Source organism: Colias philodice, chromosome 16 (assembly GCF_061535455.1).
Source record: "Colias philodice isolate Cphi_HAF_F1 chromosome 16, ilColPhil1 Martin Lab GWU primary, whole genome shotgun sequence".
Classification (NCBI taxonomy): domain Eukaryota; kingdom Metazoa; phylum Arthropoda; class Insecta; order Lepidoptera; family Pieridae; genus Colias; species Colias philodice.
The window spans coordinates 6,227,217-6,251,692 of record NC_143101.1 but is presented as its reverse complement, the minus strand read 5'-3'; the positions used below and the strand labels follow the sequence as shown (position 1 = coordinate 6,251,692).

Sequence of the window (24,476 nt, the reverse complement as noted above, 5' to 3'; positions counted from 1 at the left end):
AGCGAAGCCAGGACGTTAACACTGTTTAACCATAAACGGCTAAAAAGTGGTATTTAACAGAGGGAGTCAGGTGTTTGATGAAAATGTTTGAAACTAAAATAGATTATCCCCCAAAAACCTTCAAACTTCGACGATGTCCATGATATAGAGCACATAGTAGGTATAAGGATAAGCAGATAAATAATATGAACCATCATTGCAATTTGCAGAAAGGGTTCCTCGATTAGATTGTCGCAATGTTAACATATCTTCAGCGATATACAACGAATATAATCTGCTAAAAACAGATAAATTATATTCGTTGAATAAAAAAAAATCGTTCTCCGTAATCCGTTTTATTGCTAAACACAGTTCTCCCAACCATACAAAAGTAACTCTGTCTCACTCTTCTTTACGCCTAAACCACTGAACCGATTTTTTTAATGTTCGTTTTGATATCAAGAATAATAATTTGTGTATTTAAAAAACAAAACAACCACCTGGATCTTGTTTAAAATACCCATTAATTTATAATAATTAATAATTCTCTATCGATTATTGCTCTATGTACCTACATATTATATATGTAATTAATATCATAATTATATACCTATCGAAAGCAACAAGACAAGACCCATTTAACTTTAAATGGCTTGTTGGGAACCCTTGTCAAATCTGAGCATATCTTATGAGTCATGACTAAAGGTAAAGAGATTTATTAGATACTATATTAGATAGAAATACTATGTTAATGTCTTTGATTAGTGGTAAAATATGAAGGTAATTTATATTACTATTTCTAACAAGTAGTAGGTATGTTACTTATCTATAGCTACGTAAGTGTTAGTTTTGAAGAACTTAAGTATTAGTTACCAACTATTTATTATTACCACTCGTTATTTAGGTTTCCAACATTTGAGTCATATTATGTAGTCGATATTGATGAAATTTGCAACAAGATTTTTACCTTACTTCCTACGATTGAGGTTCCGCCCCATCAATAAATCCCGAACACGCACGGCGCGCCCATTAAATAGCTAATATTCTCCGTTATTAGTATCCATTATTTTAATAAGATTCGTATTTTATGAACAAGCTAACATTAAAGAGCTATTATGCAATAGTCTCACTCTAGCCAAAAGTATCCTAGGTAGTAAAGAGAAATTTGGATTCAGGCGTTGGTTTCAACGAAACCGATTCACCTTACCTATACAAATTTAGAAACACATGTATTTAGAAGTCTTTTATAAAGTGTATTTTGTACAGTAACTTAAAAAAGAGAAGACTAAAAGTCTGAAATAATAGAATTTCACCGAATTACTTGGTAGGTAACTATAGGTACTAAACTCTCTTATAATACTCTATCTAATACCTAATGAAAATTCAATATCAGTCGAGCCTATAAAAAATAAAAATACTTCCGGTATGTCTTTGATCTAACGGAAAGACTAACAGTCTTTGTGTTGTAAGTTTTAATAAAGTATTGGAGTAGTAATAAAGATATCTATACTGAAACAAAATATACATAGTATCACCAAGCTCTATATCTGTATCGTCTTGAATTATTAATGGAAAGCTAAAAATAGACTCGGTTTAGTCTAGTCACACATGAATTCATAACAAGGCTTACATAATAGCGGACGTGGATAAGGGGTTAGTTTCAATTCTGATGATTCGATTATAATTATTATACGGCTATAATATTATCTATTTTACTATATTATGTGAGACAATGTACTTTTTATCGGTCCGTCACTTTTCCACAATCAAAATAGTAATCAAATTAGTATCTGCTATAACATATGTTGTAAAGAACAGAAATCATTAATTAAAAATTTGATTATGATGTAGTTAAGTAGTTAGTGGAAAAAATAAAAAGCAGCAATATTTCTCAACTATTTAATATTTATAAATTCATGGCAAATAAAACGGACCACCTTTCATCGGGCAATATAATATACATCTAGCATCATAACATAAATTAAATTCAATATTTACATAACTCATATTTAAAACCTGTACAAAAATATACCATACATGATTAAACAGCTGAAATATATAAAGCAGGGAAAAAATAATTATATCGATTAGCAAGTTCCAAAAATGTTTACCATATTCTTAAATAAAAAACCAAGTATATTGTTATACTTGGTTAGTATATTATTATTACATACTAGCTGTTGCCCGCGACTTCGTCCGCGATTCGGTCGTTTTTCGTCATTCGTCGTTTAAAAAAAATATGTGACACTTTATTTTTGAATCTTCTTAATTGTCTCTTATAAAATTTCACTACATTAAAATTGAATACTCTGATAAGAAAATCTTAAAATCATCGAAAATCATAAACATCGAATAACTGAGGAAAACATGAATGAATGTGATTTAAATTCTACATTTCTTAGTAATTAAAATAATAATCTAAATTAAATGTAGATTAACAGTTTGAGCGCACCATTATAGAATATGTACCTAAGTAATAAATTACGTTAGTTTAGATAGTAACTTTACTAAAAACACGATGACTTTCTTTCGCGCTCGGTACCACAAACTAAACATGTTTGTGGTACGTGGCCCGCGTCACTTTACCCCCCACGAGTTCCCCTCCGTTGCTATGCGAAAATACATTCGTCGCCCTACTGTAGGAAAAATTGTAATACTGTTGCCTGGGCGTTATAACACGCTCAGGGAATTCCTGAGTGCTGATAGACTTCCGTCTATCGGCATTTATACCAATTTTATATTAATATCACCATCTTGAGGAAAAGCTTCTAATGTCGATTTAAAACGCATTTATACGGATTAACCTGATGAATTAACATGTTCTAAAATTGTGAAATGAGTTCAGTTTTAAATTCGAGAAATATTGATTTCTTGTATTCGATTATTCGTCGTAGTCGAATACAAAATAATATATTTAAAGAAACTTAGGTTGGCCTTCAGGCAAAAGGGATCCTATCAAATGATAAACTTGACCTTGTATCTTAAAAGTAAGAATGAAAGGAGCATCTGATAATTGTTGAGCACCAAAGGATCATTTAAAACGCAATACTATAAGAGCTAATATTGTCTAAGAACTGTTTAGATTGCACATGTTCCTCTAAAACTTAAAAGTAGTGATTTCAAAGGTTCTGGCGTATCTTCAAACGAAAGCCGACTCCTTACTCCACTTTAAAGCATTACAAAAAGAACATACTACGTTAATATCGCCTATACAGAAGATGATCTGTAATCAATTGTGAGGTTATAAGCAAACCCACTTTTATATTATTTTGTCGGACCACACCACCGAATTTGTAGATTGATCTTCTATGTTTACCTCTAAGTCATTAAGACTATGTCGAAATCTGTCTGCAGTAAGACGGGCCTCTCGCTATTCGTCCGTTTAAAGAGACCAATAGTTTCAATTCTTAATCTTTCATTAAACAAACTTATTAATCGTTCTTGTCTCAAATAATGGTAATATTCGCGTCCCTACTCTAGTCATTGCTTATGCTCATGTTCATCTTCGAGAGATCGAATAATATTATGGTGCATCCTATTATTTGTCAAACGGTCTTCATATTGAGTAAAAGTTTCAGAATTCTCGAGATAAAATATGACGATCGTGATCAGCTGTGAGACGTAATTCCCTCTCAGTGAGGGTTTCGGTCTCACGGGATAGTACAATATGCCATTTGCGATCAGCTGTGAGACGTTATATTATATACCCTCTCAGTGAAGGTTTCGGTCTCACAGGATAGTACATGCCGTTCGCGGTCAGCTGTGAGCCGCAATTCTCGTTGTGAAGCGGTTTCAGGTTCGGCATAACACATGTTGTTTTCGGTCAATAGTAAGCCTCTTATCTCTAACGATCCTTGAGAACTCTTATTTCTCATTTTCTTAACTTTGCTCGAATTTCGATATATAAAGATTTTTTAGGTGGCACTGATGCGGGTGAATAAAAATTAAGTTAAAACGGACTAAGAGTGTTATAATCTCAATCATCATCATCAATACATATAATAAAATTGTGGAAAAGTGATGTCTGTACAATTAAAATATGTAGAAAAAAATTAGCAGGTGTTATTATTATCGAGAAATCGAGAGAAACCATTTTTTTCTCTTAAAAGCTCCCCCCATCGCACTTCCCGAACTCCGATTGACCGTAATTTATTTTTCCTTACATTTTTATCATATCCTTTTCTAATGGGTTTCATCCTACTCCGATTTTTTTTTGTTTCAAAAATTATCTACCCTGGTGTATAGGTAAATTTTCCACATAAAATGTCCTTTAAATTATGTCGTATTATATTTTTAACCCCCGACGCAAAAAGACTGGTGTTATGTGTTTGACCGCTATGTATTTCTGTGTGTGTGTGTGTGTCTGTCTATGGCACCGTAGCTGGCTAACAGGTAAACCGAATTAGATGCGGTTTTTTTTGTTAGGCAGAATATTTTCCGACGCTGGTTCTTAGATAAAGTGTATCAAAATTGGTTCATCCACTTATTATACCTACATAGGGGTAAAAGTGGGAATGAAAAAAATGAAAGTTATAATTCATTTTTAAAGATCGTCGGGAAGTTTATGAAATTATTTATTCCTTTATCTATACACTTTTCTTCGTCTCAACGGTTTAGTTACGTGCTCTCTCTCTCTTCAGCCTTTAGTTACGTGCGTGAGACAGGAAAGATCTAATTTGGATTTGTTTCTGGATTTGATAAAAACTGAGTATCGATTAAGCTGATCAGTGGCTACTGGCTACACCATAGATTATTAAAAACATCCGTTTAAGAAAGGAAGGAAATAGAATTTGCTCCTCTCCCCCCCCCCCCCTGGTTCCTAAAAAATAATATGACATAATTTAAAAGAAATTTTACGTAGAATTAGTTATAGTTAGGCATTTTTGATTTTCGATATTATATACTAACCATAATTTTTAATTACAATAATATGTAGTAACTATTTGGTATAGGTTAGGCATTTCATTTCTTGATTTTCTTTAATAATTTGGTACGTAAGTTTTTTAGCTCAGTTTAGTAAGAAATTTTGATAACAATTCTTTTAATTATTTATGGTAGTACAACAGTACAGTATGGTTGTACGTATTTACTCAATAATTGTATGTTAAGTAGTAATTCAGCATGGGCGTAGCCACGGTGGGGCTGGGTGGGGCGCTTACCCTGGCTTTGATCTGGTAGGTACTAATTGTGAAGGGGAGTGGGCGTGGGCGTGGGATTAGGACTGAACGTGGCATATGGCGTGGGAGTGCGAGTGGGCGCGGGAGTGGGAGCATGAAAATAAAAATGATTTTTTATTGTTGCCCCACCCTGAGCCCATGGTCATAGGTCCCATAGTCACTATTCCACGCGAACGAAGTCGCGGGGACAGCTAGTAGACAAATATAATCAGAAAGCTTTGAACTCCTAAGCTCAACCATAAAAGATAGACATTTATGATGTCGGGAGATATTTTTTATATAATAAGGAGAACATTTCTTTCATACTTGATTTCTGTGTAGCTTTAACCATTAAGATACACGCATTAAGAACGCACACGCGACGAAAGCTTAAAAATGGAGTTGCTGCTCTGCTCACGAATATGAAAAATAATTGTACCAAGTTTCGTTTAAATCCGTCGAGTAGTTTTTGTTTCTATAACGGTTATACAGACAGACAGACGGACAAACATTTTTGACGTCGATGTCGATCTCTAATCACCTCGTGATAGTTATTTAGGAAATATATTTCATGTGCAGAATTGACCTCTACAGATTTAATATAAGTAGGTATACATATATTTAGATTCCAATTTCCATGTAACGTTAAATTCGACTATACAATAACTAACAGACAACGCAGGTTACTCTCGTTTCCGTAAGTTGAGGCGGCTACATATTCGGTCCTAATAACATGACTTTTTGTGAACGAAACGACAGCGCGGTTTAATTCGATGGCAACACCATCAGAAAAAAGGAAATATTTTTAACTTTGAAAAAATATTATGATTTACACTATTAATACTATTTTAACATTAACACAAAATATAAGACTGTGAGTGTGTAAAAATAAATCCAGCTAGTTTCACATCACACTTATGTTTATAATTAGGTATACGACATGAAAATATATTAATTACCAAGCAATAATCATACAGATAAATACTGAACAAAAGTATTAACAGTCAAAGTATATTTTTACTAACAACATGTAAATGATGAAGGAATAATAATTATCAACGAACTAACCTTTTTGTATTAGAGTCCCGCCTCGTGATCGAATTATTAAAACACGAAGATTTTTAAAAATGTAACCAATGAACACAATCAATATTAGATTAACTGTAATGGTGTCTAGTTTGAATTAAAATAATATACATCTACCCTCACTTTTAAAAATGTAGTATATTCACACGAATTATATAAGCGCACCTTATAGGTAAGGGAAGATTTATTATGGGTTAAAGAGTTAAATAAATAAATAACATAATTATATTTAAATTATTAATTTTTAACATTGTGTTCAGTAGTGATAACATGTAAATTGATTTGATTTTTACGAAATCTCATAGATGGCGCTGAATCAAATTTGTCTTTATAGTACTAAGATTCATTAAACAGTTTCTCTGCCCAAATTACGTAAATGACGTAGTTTTTATAGTGTAAAGCTAGATAATAGCATGGCTTACTCAAAAACAACATTTAAACATGAGTCTTTAGATTGTACGCTGTCGTAGTACACGGAATACGTAAGAAAAGTAAAGGTTCACAGCTCCTCCCCCGGAGGTGATAGCATGATAATATGTTTAAAAAAACCTCACACGACCTGTTAGTAATATTCATGCAAAATTTGAAGTCAATCTATGCAGTACTTTTCGAGATTAGCTCGGACAAACATACAGACAAACAGACAAACAGACAAACAGACAAACAGACAAAAATTCTAAAAACTATATTTTTGGCTTCTATATCGATTATAGATCATGGATTATGTATTCTTTTAAAAAAATATTCAATGTACAGTTTTGACTTTCCTACGATTTTATTATATGTATAGATTACAAGTATTGGAATACAATAAAATTATGTTTTAATCCCTCTCATACTTCTAGTCTTCAGAGATTAAATCATCCAGTCAGTAATTATATTGCTCGCAAGAACATGGTCGTTCACAATAAAACATATCTATCATATCATAATTCTATTCATTATAATGTATAATCTTAATCTTAATCTTAATCTTAATCTTTCTTAATACTATTATAAAGGCGAAAGTTTGTATGGATGTATGGATGTATGGATGTATGGATGTATGGATGTTTGTTACTCTTTCACGTAAAAACTACTGAACCGATTACAATGAAATTTAGCACACATATAGAGGGTAACTTGGATTAACACATAGGATAGATTTTATCCCGGAAATCCCACGGGAACGGGAACTATGCGGGTTTTCCTTTGAAAACGCGGGCGGAAATCTAGTCTACTATATACAGAAATAAAAATTTATCGAAATACAACGGCAACACTACTAACATATAATAATTGATTTTAACACGTTCCCTTGATTAGATTCTATCTTGAGCCAATTTATACACTATACATGTACTCTATTTTGGTAACTATGGCGAGTTGATCCAATATTTATTCGTTGTTACAAAGTTCCGTTTTAAAATAATTAAATTTAAATAGATGAAATTAATTCCATAATTGACTTTATCCCTTTTACATAATTCGAGACAATTTTAAAAAGCCCTTTCACAACACTATTGAACCATTTTCCATTCTAACAGGCGCTCCAAACTGAAGTTACAGAAATATATAGATATTTAGAGAAGCTCAACAATCAAATTAACACCATATATACTTCGAAATAAGGCTCGAATTAATTCTCATACTACACTTGCTAAGAAACATGGTTGTATGCATTGCCTGTTTTAACTTATAGTTGAAACATCACGTAATATAATATATATGTTCACACATCAATAAACTATAAAAAATAAGGCCTTTACATTTTAGCACCGCGCCACAATTCAGTCTCTATCTCTTATGATTTATTCTAATCACAATAATCATGCCAGTATTCAATCAATTAAAATATATAAAAAATAATAACCAACGTAATCAGTTCTACGTATCTGCATTTTAACCATAAAAACAGACGGTCAAAGTAGACATAGAAAATAAACTCTTTTACGAATAGTCATCTTGATCGGAAAATCTTCTTGAAAAATATATAAAATTTATCCAACACTGCAGTTATTGCACTTACTTTCAAGTAGATAAGTAAAATATTTAACAAAATTAGGGTCGTACGTTCATACTTATTCAAATATACATTCTCCAACATAAAAAGTAAAAAATTGCAGCATACTAAAAATCAATATAATAACACAATATTAAAAATTACTTACATAATATAATTCCTTAAAAAATTATCTCGTCACTATAACAAACGATAATTTAATATCATCTTTGGTTCAAAACTTACGACATAGTATAACCATTCTGAAACTAATAACAAAAAAAACTTGATTTAAAACAAGTTTGTTACACTGTATTTCATATTACCTGTTTGATATAAGAACTGTATCGTGGTCCATATTACGAAAGAGTTTAAGAATGATTAGACTAGCAATAAAACCTCTTAAATTATCCTTAAAATTAAAACTTTAACTTACAATTGACATTAAAATTTCCATCGATAGGCAAGTAAACGTATAATAAAATTACGATATAAATCATCCACTATTATATTTATAAATTATTTTAAACTATCGCCTTACAAGCGGAGGTAATTGTAACAGACTCTCGTCGTCTGATTGCACTAAACACGAAACAAATCATATCTTATTGATATCTAAAGCAAATGCGTAGAGGAACAACAAAACTTCACACTTACACGCTTTTCCATTCGTGGCGCAAATATGAGTTTCTCACTAAATTCGAAAGATACATATTAGACATTAACATGTTTTATATATCTATTTCATATGTCAGATGAATACTAAAATAATTTTGGAAACTTAAAATAGAAGTTTTGTAAAGTTAAGGTTAATATAAATATTTATTGTTATATAAATTGATGTTTTAGTGTCCCACTATTACTAGTATAGAAAAGCTATTTTCTAACGAATTTACGTGAAAAACTCATGCCATTTTCATATTACAATCAACAATAATATTAATGCCTAAAACAAAGTAGACATACGTCAATCTAAAAGTGATCATTTTTAGTTCGTTCAGTCAGGAACTTTAAGCACCCGTCGCGTCCAAAAATCGTTGTCACCGGATTATATTTAATTGCGTTGTATTTCAAATCTTTTTTCTATATACAATCTATCTAAAAACTCTTAAAGATAAACACGATATTAGTCCAACTAGCTAATTAGAACGAACTTACTGTTTAATAGAGATAGATGGAGTATAGAATTTCGATTTCTTTAAGTAATTATTTAATATATGCACCTCGTACTTAATATACACGTCAGACATAACAATTAATATGATAAAAATTTAAGATAAGCAAATCTATCGTCAATTACTTTATTTGAGCTCTTCATGAATTTTAAAAACATTTGGGCATAAGAAAGTTCTGGACTTCTTGACGCACAAAATATTGTACATTACTTTGAAGTATTTGTTATTATAGCCACTAATAAAATTGTAAAACAGAGCGTCTTCCAAAACATTTTCTTTACAAATTTAATTAGGCCAAAAAATAGAAAACGAAGCCCTCATAATAAAAACTAAGTAGCAAAAAATTCTGTTACATATTGCACACAGCGTCGAATATTGTTGTACTATATTTTGAGATTACCAATGTTTATGAAGTTGACCCTGATTAATCTATAATTACATTAAATAGATTTTAATTGGCAAAGTCTTGATAATATTTTATTTGTATTCATCCATGAAACGTTTGCACATGTGCACGAGGTCTATGAACTTAGGTCTCATGTTGGGATCTAGCGCCCAGCAGTCTTTCATTAGGTGCCTGAAAATCTCCGAAGGACAGCCGTCTGGAATCTGAAAGCTGCAATAGAAATGGCGCAGTTTCATTAGTCGTTAACTCGTTCGGTATACAGCATACGGGGAGTCCCCGCAGGCGAGATAACAACCAATGAAAACAAGTTCCCCGCATGCTTAATACCGACCGTGATATCGACCAATGAAATTCATCGGTCAATATACAGCTTGGAAAATGGAGGTTCTCCCTACACCCCGCATGCGGGCCCTATCGACTAATGAAAACGGTTCCCCGAATGCTGGCCCTGTGGCACGCGTTCCAGAAATCTCTCGCACCCCGCATGCGGGCCCTATAGACTAATGAAACTGCGCCAAAAAGGAGGTATGATATTGACGATCAATACATACGTTTTATATTATGAACTTATTTTTAAATAGAGAGGCGTTATAAAGCGAAGTAACAGTTACATAAACTATAGAAATCATGCAAACGTTCGACAAGATCCAAAATGTGTCATTTTTTCTCAACTAGTGTCTTGAGTGTCGATCTAGAAACATGTGTTCAATAATGAAATTCTGAAGCGACGTTGCCGCTTCGCGGATAGAAGTTGATTGTTTCAACGCAAGATGCAATGGTCAATCGCCGTGGAAAGCATGCGCATGACGTGAGTATTACGCGGACAATATGACAAAGTTGTTATATTTTGTATGCAACAACAATAGCTATACTGAATTGGACATGGTATAGTTTTTCCTTGCGTTAAATTCAACGCGCCTATTATTCAGTCTCTACGTGACAACATCCGAAACATCACAATAAATAAATGACAGAGAAAGCACATACACGGCGCACAAACGCGGCTTTCATTAAGTCTTATCACATACACATCAACATTTTGAAAATTCGCGATAAATAACAATCAATGAATCGTGTTTAAATTCCGTCATAAAGACTTATATTTCATAGTATACTAGCTTTCCGGCGCGGCTTCGCCCGCTGTGTCCTTCCTCTTTAATTAATCAATCTCAAAAAAAAACCCTAATAGATTATAGATATAAATATTCCTCTTCAAACAATCTATCTATTTCAAATAACCGCATCATAATCCGTAGCGTAATTTTAAACATTCAAGCACACAATATAGGGACAGAGAAAGCGACTTTGTTTTATACTACGTACAGGTCGTGTCAAGTAAAAAGAACGCTGACGGTTAAGCTGCGCATTGGCGATTTATCGGTTTATTTGGTGTTATGAGGTGGTATAAGAATAACAAATAGGTAGTTGCGAAGCCACGATTCGCGAGCCTAGTTCAAAAATAAAATAATCGGCACATAGCTTTCGTGCAAAACTCGATATCCATGCGCAAACACACCCCATCACTTTCATCCAGCGTTCTTTTTACGTGACGCGTACCATAATACTTTAATTGAATGTTACCAGGAGGCCCGTTCCCGTGGCCGCTCGACGTCGAACTTGGGCACCTCAATGTTGGCGCGCGTGAGTATCTCCCACGCGGTGACGCCGAACGACCACACGTCGCTCTTCGTCGAGAAGTGCCACGGCTCCACCGCTGATTCTGGCGCGTACCTGGCAAGTGTAAATGCAGTGTTAGTTATCTAGCGTTCTATTCTTAAGTTATCATTATCTATACTAATATTATAAAGCTGAAGAGTTTGTTTGTTTAAACGCGCTAATCTCAGGAACTACTGGTCCGATTTGAAAAATTCTTTCGGTGTTAGATAGCCCATTTATCGAGGAAGGCTATAGGCTATAGGCATCATCACGCTAAGACCAACAGGAGCTGAGCCACGCGGGAGAAACCGCGAAGCGCAGCTAGATGATTAGTATATAATTAACTATTTTCAACGTTATATTTTTTCCTACAGGTTCACGGAAAGAAAATAAATGATTTAAAAACCTTTGGGTGGTTACCATGATTTAAAGCAGTTTTAACTTAAATAAAAGCACTATAATGGAAGTGATAGTGCTAAACGACCTGTATAGCTCTGTCTTTTTTCCACACAGGAAATAATACAATATCATGGTAGCTCCTACCCCTACCCTTGCTCTTTATTATGCCAAAATTTAAACGCTTATTACAGATACAAATCGTTTGACTTTCTAATAATTACGAAAACTACATAAGATTTATTATATAATACCATTTCTGTATTCAATACTATTATTCGCTATTCAACATTAAGTCTTGATATCAATTCAAATGTAAACATAAAAATAAACATACCAATTAATAGGCAGCAATCGTTCAGTCTTAATCCTATACGCGTTCTCCTCCTTGGGAATGATCCTCGCAAGACCAAAGTCGGAAATCTTGACGTGATATTTGTTAACAACCAGAATATTTCTCGTCGCCAAGTCCCTGTGTACTACATTCTTCGCGGATACATGGTCCATACCCTGTGAATAAAAAGTTGAATTAATTTATTACTTGTGTGCATTATTCGTTAAATATCGAAGGATAGATAGACAAAATACCAGAAAGAATCAACTATTTATCAACTATTTATCATTGTCTTCAACTCTTACGCAATATGCGTACAAAATAAACGTCGAAGATTGTGCTGATTTATCACTATTCTTATTGCTTTACAAAATTCGTAAGTAAAACGTACATAATTAATTACAAGTTCCAGAAATTACAAAACACACGGTTAAAATTCCTCGAGAAGCATGCCTACTTATAATACTTACAGTGGCTATATCCTTGCAGTACTTGAGCAGATGTGATAACCGGAGCTTATCTCCTTGAAACTTCAGGTAATAATTAAGTGATCCTTCTTCTAAGTACTCCATTACGATAAGCACATCCGAACCGTGGTCCCAGGAGTAACCGAGGATCTCCACTATGTTTATATGTTGTAGCGACTGTGCAAAGGAAACATGCATGTAAATATGAGGTTCTTATTGCACTATTTATTGATAAACTTGTTTATTTTTACTACCGAATAATTAATATGATTATAATTGAGTTAGAAATAAAAAATTAAAAACTCAAAAACTATTTAATAGAAATTGAACTTAACTTTTTCATGAGTAAGTGTATACATTTAGTAAAAATACATCTTGTCATAATATCTATCATGTCAATATCCTAATGTTAATACTGTTCTAACTTAGATTTTTAATATTAAAGATTAAGTAATTGTATATAGAATTATTCAAGTACCTTCATAATTTCCAATTCATTCTTAAAGTCTTCATACAAACTGCCATTTCTTTCTGACTCTTGACGGGTAAGCTTCTTAACTGCCACTTCCTTTCTTTGAGATTCTTGGTTATCACGTTCCATCCAACCTTTGAATACGTGACCGTAGTTACCCTAAAGCATTTTGCGGATGAGTTATAAAATATAAGTATAAAGTTGGACGTAAATCAATAGTAAAAGAAGTAAAAGAAGTGGAATCGCACAAAGCCCGTTGGGCTCGAGCGCTAGTGCGACTGGAAAATCTCCGCAAATTGCCGCAGTATTTGAATCCTTACATCTATATTCTGTAAGGTCTACAATAATTATTGTATTCACGCTACCATTCCTCTTGGTGAGTATAAACAGGTATTAGTCAGTTCTTTAAAGAAACGAATCTTCAATGGCGGCGCTTATCATTCCTTCTCGCTCACACACGGCCGTACGGTATGCAAAAAAATAGGGTAAAGTAAAATGTATTTAATTTTCCCTGTTATAATTTTTGGAAGAAGTGTACAAATATAACCCTCGAATTTAAGGTTTTTGTGGGGGGGAGGAGAGGGGGGAGTGGTGGGAATCCCTCCTCCAAAGGGGGGAGTGAGGAGTCACTTAGCTTCTGAAATATTGGAGTTTAAAGTTTTGAGAATTGCCTTGAAATTGCAAAAAAAAAAATATGGACAAGAAATAATATGAACTTTTCACAGAAATACCACCAAGTTTCAAATCGTATAAATTGATTTTTTAATTTATCTGCGCATGTTGGACTACACCATTGCTCGAACGATGAAGGAAAACATCCTGAGGAAACCGACATGTCGAAGAATCAAAAATTTGACGACATGTGTCCATGCCCACTTGTATAGTCCCAGCAGTGGATACTAATATGGGCTGATGATGATGATGAATCTCAAACAAAGAAATAAAGAAATATTTAAAGAAATGTATTGCTCAAAATTATAATTTTCAGATTTGACTACCTGTCGACCCCTATGCGAAACCCGATCATAAATTTAGAATGACAATTATGTATTTGCCATAGTAAATAATATTTTCTTTAATAATATATTCTTTGGGGAAAGTTGTTCAGTGGGCTAATTACGAGACTACGAGTATTAATGGGGATTTTGTTGCGTTCTGTATATGTCATTTGATAGTTAATATAAATACATAAATATCATAACAAAACAGTTTGTCAACAAACAAATTAAAATAATTAACAAAATAATAAATAAAATAATTATCAATTTACGTTATTTTTATTTTCTTTTTTGCTGATCCTACCATCTGTCAAAGTCAGCTTTGGCCGCCATTGAAGATTCGTTTCTTTATTGAACTACCTAATAAAACTTGACCTGTATCTCCATAAACTATGGTGCGACCGGCAAACCTACGCACATTGCTACGACATTTATATTATATATGTTACCGGAAATGTATGAAATCAAGGAATTGTTTACAATTCCTAGGAAATGTGTACAATTCCGATACCATTTAGGAAATGTATAAAACATTGTTTAAAAAACTATTTAATGCATGCATATCCTAGGAAATGTATAGTCTTCCTAGGAATTGTATACAATTCCAATATCGTATTAGGAAATGTGTAAAGTAAATGCTTTCTGTAATAAAACACGTTGTTATTTTTTTTTTATTATAGCTCTTATTGATACAATCGGGTAACAGTCATACCGTAAAATAGTAATGATAATATTATGTTCATATTATTATCGTACTAATTAACATTTTAAAAATCAACTATCTAACTTTTAACGTAAATATCACAAAATCAACTTATATTTATTCTTATAAAATCAAATTTTCATTTGGCAAGTAATCAGTCCCCTCGTCCCGCTGTCCCCGCGTATACTTGGCGCAGTCGGATTGTATAATCCGCCGTATTACATTACGGCTAGCTGTTTTAATATGCCGAAAATTCGTCTTTTTCCAAAATTCTACAAAAAGACGGTCGCGAGCCGACGGAGCCCCACTTCGTGGGGCTCCTATTTCTGTGTAGTTTTAAAAAACACGAACCTAACCTAACCCACCCCCTTATCCAAACCAAAAATTTTTGATTACGAATTATCGGCATAGTTACTACACAATGCTGACCGTTTGTAAACGGCCAGATTATATACAATTAGCCTGCGACATATCTTATATCTTAAATGTTTTACATTTCCGATAGCTATTTAGGAAATGTGTATAAAATAATTTATTTCATACATTTCCGTGCGATTTTAGGAATTATATACATTTCCTAGGAATTGTATACAATGACGGATTACATACATTTCCGGTAACATATACAATAAGAACTATAATAATAACTACTCACGCTGCCTATCTTCTTGGTAAGCGTTACGAGATACGTCTTCCCCTGTGACACTATAGACTCCATAAGCCTTGGTGCAGCACAGAACTCATCAGGCTCTAGCGCTAATGCAGCGGGTAAGCCCCCGCACACACTGCCGCGGCTACTGCGGCCTGACTGCGTTTCGTGACGTAATGCGTATGCGAGCGCGTTCTCGAATGAGTTTGAGCTTTTGTTGTCCGCAAACTGTAGCAATATGATTGACAATTAATATTAATAAATTAATAAAGTATTAGTTTTAAACTGCAAAATTACTTTCAACATCCACGAGTTGCTTAAGCAATGATGAAAAGGCGAGGAAATTTAATAATGAAATTGTGTTCATTAATGACAAGGATTTTCAATAACAAAAAAATGTTATGTCAATTTCATATGAAATGGCTCAATATTAGTAAGTCCTTTTGAACAATTATGCTACTTTTTTCATTAACCCATTGACCACCGAGCGGCCCGATCGGGCCGAGACACAATAGATTTTCTATTGTGTCTGTGATCCGAGGACTGACGGATTAATTAAAATTTTCAATGCCTCAAGAGCATTAAAAAGTTGTTATTGTACCAATAAAATTAAATTAAAATATGTACCAATAAAATTAAGATAAAATTAAACTTACGGGGTTATCATATTGATCTGACATAGTTCCGTTCATAGAATGTACGCTGCTGTCGACTGATATCAAGGATTTGTTGCTTCCCGCGTCGCTCAGTTCACTCGGTATAAACCTATCACCTGCAAACATAAATTACTTTAAGTTTCAGGAGCAAAATGAAATATTTCATAGAATTTGTACATAATATATTTTTTCCGGTATTTATTTTATCTTAATTAATTATATTAAGTATATAGATAAATAAATTCTTACTTGATACAGTATCCGCATGTTCCAAATGATCAAGTGAAATCTTTGGCTCCTCATACTCATGTATAGGTACATACTCTGAAATTAACAATTAAAAGTCAAGTTTTATAAAAAAGATAATTACCGTAGAATGCAAGAATCTGCCAATCCTCTGCACTATATTAGTGAAGGAATTCGAACTATTATCATATTAAATTGAGAATTTTACGCTTTATCTGCCCGACAATTCAAAACTACCCACCTCTTAAATTAAATAAAAAAAAAGACGGGTTGCACTCCGGGAGTGCCGGCAGAAGTGAAAACTTGATTATTAACGTTCAGCATGTTTGATATTTTGGAATGGTATCCGTCTTACGCATGGAATATAAGGGCTAAAAAAAAATCCGTCTTACGCTTTTTCGATCAGGCCACGTGTCCTGACGCGAGTTTAAGATTTTATACCCAACGCCGCTAAAGAAGTTTTCACTTCAAAAAAACATATTACCTCGATGCAACATATGGTTCATATCTCGCATGATTTCTTGCGGTCTCAGTGGTTCTGTCTGCCAACACTGCCGCATGAGAGCCCACACTTCACTAGGACATCGAGCTGGTCGTAGTAGTCTATCGCCCATCTCGTAACTCTATAACAATTCATTATTAAATTATTTATTAAATAAAGTAAAGGGAGGTAAGATATTATAATTAGAGGAACTGAATATGTGTTACTTTAAAAATTGGAATGAAATAAGATTTATTCCAGCATAATCAATACATTTTGAGAAGAATAATAAATATAAGCCGAATAGTTAAAAATAGACTACAAAATGATATAAACATAAAATTTGCGTTTTTGTGTATAGTATGGAAAGGATTCGGCGCCAATTTTTGATATTATCGGAATTTTAATACCAGTGAATATACAAAGAGACTACATTATAGATTGTAGAAAATAGAAAATTTATAATAACTTAAAATACGTACCCTTGCAGTAAGTACGGGATTCGTCTCAGTCGGCGATTGTCCATAGGAAAATACTTCCCATAGAGTCGTAGCAAATGCCCAAATATCACCAATTACCGACCGTTTTGCTAAACTCATATCTGGGAAGAACTCTACTGGAATCCAGTGAACACTAAAATATATATAAATATGATTTACTTCTTTTTTTTTTATTGTAATAAAGGATAAAAAATGCTTCTGGCATTGAAGATTCGATGATTGATATACAATTTACGATATAATATATACTTTATACTATTAAATGACCAGGAATTAAATAAAGGCTACTTTTTTCTAGGTATCAAATTAAATTATTTTATTATAGACTAGCAAACCGGGCGAACTCCGTTTCGCCACCAGAGACACCTTTCTTTGCTATAAACCTCACGGAGTGCAAAACCGTGGAAATCGGTTCGTGCGTTCTGGAGTTATAGCGTCAGGAAGGAAAACCCGGCTTATTTTTATATAGTAGATATAAACTTACTATTTTAAATAGATATCATACTTGAACAAAATATATTTGAACTCACTCTTGAGGCGTATACTGCCGTAAAGTAGGTCCAGAGAGCTTTACAATAATCCTATCAGATTGGTGGGAAGCGAGTAACAATCGCCTACAACGGATATCTCCATGCACCACTCCGGCTTCTGATAAATCCCATAGAGCTCGGGCTAACCCAGCCGCTACTTTCTTTAGATGTAAGGGCTTCACTCTCTCTTCGTTTTCTCTGTTAAAATACATGATAATATTATATTTATTACTTAGGTTTGATTTCGATTTTAATAGGACTTTTTATCAATACTCCTATTTATGTCAAGAATATAAAAATAGTTTACGACTCAACAATGTGTATATTCTCAAAAAAAACTTAAGAATCTGTCAAACCATAAGAGGAGTATGTAATAATATTAACGAATGAAACAGTAGGTAATTGAAAAATGATTACCTTAAATAAACATCAAAAGGTCCATATGGTAGATATTCTAGTACGAGAGCCGTTGGCGAACTGAGCGTAACACCATACAACCGTACTATGGAACTTGATTGAACGCACGCCCATTTACTCGCTAATTCTATGAAATCCTTTTAAAAAACACAATATTATAATAGTTTTTCCCAATAACATTCATATGCAAAATTCAAATTCATTTTTTATTATAAAAAATACCTTTAAATAATCATTCGCCCTTTCCCTCTGTAAAGTTTTAAACGCGACTAGAAGTTTCTTGGTTTCATCGAGCCTCCATAACGCCTTGTATGTGGCGGTTATATTTTCTGAACCCATTTTTTCCGATCCTATAAAAAAATACACATTGATAAATTCATTATTTGCGACTTTTAAAGCGTAATATCTTTTTTAACCATTTTCTAACATACCTGTGTATAATAAAATATCTTTATTAGGTAGACATCGGGGACTTTTGTTGTCTTTAAGAATATCTTGTAACTCAGCTTGATCGATCCTAACGCCCTTTTTGACAGGCTCGCCACAAAGAAGTAATTGTGACTTATCTGTAATGTAAAAAAATTGTATCATAGCTCTAAATGGAAGCAAAATCAAAGACGAGATGTCATGTTAAAATTTAGAAATACATCGCCGTATGTGGGGTTGTGTGTGTTTAAGGCTGGAGAGGTCCATAAAAAAATACATTGACAACATCTTTGAAGACGTAACTTCCGCTTTTAAAATTACTTTCAGGGGTTTCAAACGAAGTCAGTGACACCTTCAGTATCCACAAATTCAGGCAACGCATTTCTAAATTCAACCCGAAATCATTTTGCAAGTACAAGTAAACAAAGCTAAATAAACTGATATCTCCCAAATTGATAATGCATGCTCAATGTCAAATTACACTCAGATAATCATGTAAAATATTTATCACTTTCTTATCTCTCATAATTTTTTAACAATGTAAAAAACGTAATCTTCCTTTTTTTTTCTAAAGAAGATTTCATCACAAAAAATATTTACAAAATTATATTTTTTGCTCACCATATTCAGAAGGTGGTATACATTCGTTTAAAAATATCCTGCCCTCAGGGTTCTGATGGCAGCCCACTAGTCTTTCGATGCTAAAGTACTTTTCTTTGTTAAACACATATCCATCACCTTTAAATTCCAACCAATATGTTTCAGTTGTGCTGCAAAGTAATAAAAGTTAAAAAATATAGCGTTTGTACAAAGAGTTGGATTTGGCTTCTGTCTGTGTCGCCTGATCTATCTTTTTTTTTTCATTTAAAAAATACATATTTATAAATTTAATTAGAACTAAAGCACAAACAATAATTATGTTCCCTTAAATTTGATGAACATTAAAAGGAAGTTATCTACATAAATAATACACGACAAACCAATCAATTACCAAACTGCAACAAACATACCCATTTTTACTACAGACATCCAAATAATACACATTGTAGTCATCTTGACATTGCCGTAATATATAACAACCATGTTTTTTTCCACGTTTTTCCTCCAATTTGCGGTATGAAAATGCACCGCTGAAATAAAAACAACAATGAAAGGACTGATTGAGTATTAATGTGATTCAATGTATGAGATACATACATACAAAAATTGACAACAAAATTAGCATATATTATGCTAATACTTACCCAACTGGCCCGTGGCATTTTATCCTATGCAATTCTTTCAGGGACGGTGTTTCGTCATCTTTGGAAAGATTGAATGTCCATTTCACCATCAACCTGAGTATATAAAATATTATAAGCTGTAAATATATTTTTTTCATACATACACTGGTAAATATATTTCTAATATAGAAAATACTGATATAATTATTTACTAAATATTTATTCTAAAATAACTTGACTCTTTTATTGTCAAAAATTAAATATTAGTAACTAGCTTCCGCCCGCGACTCCGTCCGCGCGGATGTCGGTCTTCGCGTGGATGGCTTATTTCTCCATTTTGAGTAACTCTGACAATGATATCTTATAATTAATATCTATTAGACCCAAATACGGCTAGGCCTATAATAATACGCAACGTGTGTTCGCGGTTCTACAGAACAACGTCTATGGATAAAACTGAAAAATTAAGATTAATTTTTTTTCTACGTATTTTTTCCAGGATAAAAAGTATCCTATTTTACGCCCAGGATAATAAGGTATAATTATACCAAGTTTCATCGAAATCGAACCGTTAGTTTTCACGTGATGTCTTCACATACAGACAGACAGACAGACAGACAGACAGACAGACAGACAGACAGACAGACAGACAGACAAAAAATTTTTTAATCACATATTTGGGTTTGGTATCGATCCAGTAACACCCCCTGCTATTTATTTTTTCAATATTTTCAATGTACAGAATTGACCCTTCTACAGATTTATTATATGTATAGATTTTAAGCCAATTTCGAAAAAAAAAGTAACACTTTGTGATTATCACAGTTTAAGTACTACTTCACAATACATAACTACATAATTATACAATTTTTAAGATTGAATGAAAATTTATTCTCATATTGTTTTCATAATGACGCGGGTAAACCACAATCATGCTTTATTATGTACAAATTATTTATATCCTTGAATTAATATTTATATCATTATAGCTGCACTCAATGTTAATAAATGATTATCTGACCTCATGCAGCTTATAATCTAAATTTATTATTAATAGTTTAATTATTTACAACTGTATAACAATACAAATAATTATATATAAAATATTATGACACTATAAAAACTAATTAATTTTAAACATTCCTTGCTAGAAAATCTTATTTATACTAAAAAAGTAAAAATGCCTACTTAAAAACGCATGTCTATATTATATACCTGTAATAACCATCACAAACAGATATAAATGAAGTAAGTTGCTCTTCAGATTTGAATTTCAAAAAGAGTGGAGTCCCTCTTCTTGATACTTCCAGGGAATTGTCACCATTCCTTGTCAAATATATTAATTCTTCAATAGTACAAGCATGAAACCACTGCAAGATAAATAAGTTTATAACTTTACATCAATTTAACAAATACATATACATATTTGATTATCATTAACATAAAAACATGACAATCTCATTTCCTCTATTATTATTATTTTTTTTTTTTGTCAATGTTGCCTATTTCAAAAATTTATAGGCCTCGATTCCACTTCAATAAGTTGTCTTATAATCATATTTAACATTTTTTAACTTCCATCCAAAAGCCTAAATCAGGTATCATAATATTTCCCTTACATCTCGTTTCAAAGTGTTATATATTCGTATACCAGGCTGGTGCGGGTGAAACGGCGCCACCACGACCTTAACTGGTATACTCTCTGCACCATTCTGCCATATTGTGTCCTTGTATTCTTCCGCGAGATAGTTAGGAGCGAGGCCATATAATTGTTGCAGATACAGATTCTTCACATAGCTGAAAAATTTATAGCAGGAATGTAAACTGCTACTTGCTGTATTAATTAAGTAGAATAATAATAGTAATTGTTGTCATATCATACATCTTAATGAGAGGACCTTTGCAACACTTTTAGCTCACAATAATTGTATTTTGGGACAGCAAAATTCGAATAATTAATAGACTAATATTATTTTAAATGTTTCTCGATTTATTTAAAAATAAATTGTTTTTCAGTTATATTGATTGAAATGTAGAAAAAAAGTCTAAGCAAAACATTTTTTCTATATTGCAACTGAATAAATCATAAATTAAAAAAATAAATGCTTTACTTACTTAACATTATGGCCTGCTGAACATAATTGAGGCAGGCAATCATAGGCATGCTTCTTAGGAAATGGCCCATGCCTTCGCACTATCACTTTTGGTATATACTTTTTGTAATTTCTAACAACATCATTTAATTGTAATTTTTCTTCTAATATGGCCCGCATCCTAGAAATAAACAATGCAGTTTAAAATGTGTAGAAATATTAGAAAACTTGTATTTATAAATATCATCTCACTTTAATTAACTCATTAAGTCAATAATAAAACAAACACACATAAATAACATAGTCATTTTAATTGTGATATCTAAATTGCGCCATAATTGTAGCCCATTGTCTTACACTTGGACCAATTATTGTTATGCACAATTACTTGTATATCACAGTATAATTTACTTAGACATCCATATAATTAATTACAAGATCATGTTATGTAACCTGTAAGGTTATTGTATGTACATAAACAATAATACATGTGTAATTTTTGTCAATTATTCTCTATACTTATGTAATACTTATATTCAATATTATTTTGCTTCAAAATATAACAAAATAACTGAAATACAAATAAGATTACTACTAGTTAATAAAATAACCAAAAACATGCTTATTTGCGCATTTTTTCATACACATATTACATGCGCATTTTTTCATACAAAGTTTGAATTAAATTGTTTAAAGTTAGTAAAATCAACTCTAAAGGAGTTGTTTACATACAGACATGTTGGTTACATACCAACATACAGGTGAAGCTAATAAAATTGTGTTAAATATAAGATGGTATGTATATAATTAATCAATGAAGAAATTTTCAGCATAGCCATTTATTTATTTAAAACCAAAAGTAAAGTAAGCTACTTCTTCACCAAGTACTACAAGCTATATTTGGTTTCTCTTATCATATTGTATGTATCAATGTATCAATAGTTTGTTTAATATGAAATTTGAATTTAATATGAAATGAGAATTTTGTTTGAAGCATAGCAGATGGCTACCAGTCACTTAGTATAATATTATTTAAATAGAAAAAAAGTTATAAACTATATTACACATTTCACACAGAAATATTAATATACAAAACAATCCATACTTTATACTGATAATTATATTGACTCATATAGTCTAGTGATTAACTACTACTTACATATCAGCAATGCCCAGTCCAAGAAGTTCCTGCTTATGCTCAGGATATTTAATTTCAGGGATTCTATTCTCGTTTACATCATTTCTTGCTTGTTGAAAATAGTAATCATATGTAGTCATGTCAAGAGTTATCAACAGACTCAGCTGAGGTACCTATCGACCAGAAATAAATTATCAAAAAATAAGTCATCACAAATATTTAAAAACCAAAATCATATTCAAGGTTTTATTACTAAGTGATAAGTATGTTTCAATTCATGATCAGGCTGATGATGAGCATCAGGCTTTATTTTTAAAGGTAATTCACATTAATATATCACATCTATTATTTAGTATGATTTCATTGACATAGAATTAATGTTAGGAGTAAAAGATATATAGGTATAAGTGACATGAATAATTTAAATATGTGATAAACAGAAAATTAAATCATATATAGTAATTTAATAGAGTAACAGCAAATATTATCATTACATTTACCTTGAACCTTATTCTGAGTTCGTAATCTCTTGAACTGGAGAGAACTTTGCTGTTATCTTTGAGGAAATAGTCTGTTCCTTTGATTCGTAAAGCAAATAGTGTACGCGTCAGTGGAGGAATGTTATATTTCTTGCACATAAGTATACACAATTCTTCTGCAGTCAATGTACTAGAACATGGAACTACATTCGGCAAAGGATCTATTACCACGGCTACTTTAACTGTCTCATGTGCAGCCATGGTTTATTTTGTAAACTTGAACCACAAAAAATTAGACGCTAACAATGATAAGATTCGATCGAAATTAACGCATATAAAATGTAGTAGACATATTTATCCGAGTCTCGATCATCTTGTCTTAGGATCGTATCAAGTTATGCACAATAAATAAATCAATGAAATAACTAAAATGTTTATTTATAAACCAACTAAGGTCACCACTTGCCACTGCCAGTTGCCAGTTGCCACTATGTTTGTTTAGGGTTGTAGTCAAAAACTAATATATAAACGATTAAATCGATAAATCGATATTGTAGACTGTCGTTTTTTAATTGATAAATTAAAATTATTGTATTTTATAACTTTAAAAATAAATGTTATCTTAAAAGTAACTGCTTTAGGTTTTATTTATGTATTTATTAATGTAATTCTATCGGAAGATTGATTCGAATAGTATGTATCTTTAGTTTGTAGTTTGAATTTAAAATAAAGCACGTAAAATCAAGCAATGTAAATGTTAATAATAAATAATATTTTTATGATAAAATTTAAAATAATGCTATTTATAAAATAATAATGAATAATAGCT

The 24,476-nt window shown here is 32.2% G+C and overlaps 1 protein-coding gene and 1 long non-coding RNA gene across 2 annotated transcripts; both read right to left on the bottom strand.

Moving 5' to 3' along the window:
- Positions 1–1,864: 1,864 nt before the first annotated feature.
- On the bottom strand, positions 1,865–7,172 carry LOC149481732 (uncharacterized). The gene is made up of 2 exons (XR_016316800.1): positions 7,017–7,172; positions 1,865–2,156 (listed from the first exon to the last, which is right to left on the bottom strand). It is a non-coding gene; the product is annotated as an uncharacterized LOC149481732 (long non-coding RNA).
- Positions 7,173–7,439: 267 nt separating this feature from the next.
- hop (tyrosine-protein kinase hopscotch) lies at positions 7,440–24,123 on the bottom strand. Its single transcript, XM_089705188.1, has 22 exons — positions 23,669–24,123; positions 23,190–23,341; positions 22,053–22,211; positions 21,557–21,734; positions 21,153–21,307; positions 19,959–20,051; positions 19,725–19,844; positions 19,336–19,484; positions 18,720–18,854; positions 18,511–18,638; positions 18,289–18,425; positions 17,872–18,069; positions 17,324–17,474; positions 16,845–16,983; positions 16,364–16,438; positions 16,115–16,230; positions 15,465–15,686; positions 13,115–13,267; positions 12,640–12,813; positions 12,173–12,345; positions 11,365–11,514; positions 7,440–9,993 (listed from the first exon to the last, which is right to left on the bottom strand). The coding sequence occupies exons 1-22, from the start codon at positions 23,906–23,908 to the stop codon at positions 9,855–9,857; spliced, it is 3,336 nt and encodes a 1,111-aa protein (XP_089561314.1). The 5' UTR covers positions 23,909–24,123; the 3' UTR covers positions 7,440–9,854.
- Positions 24,124–24,476: the final 353 nt, after the last annotated feature.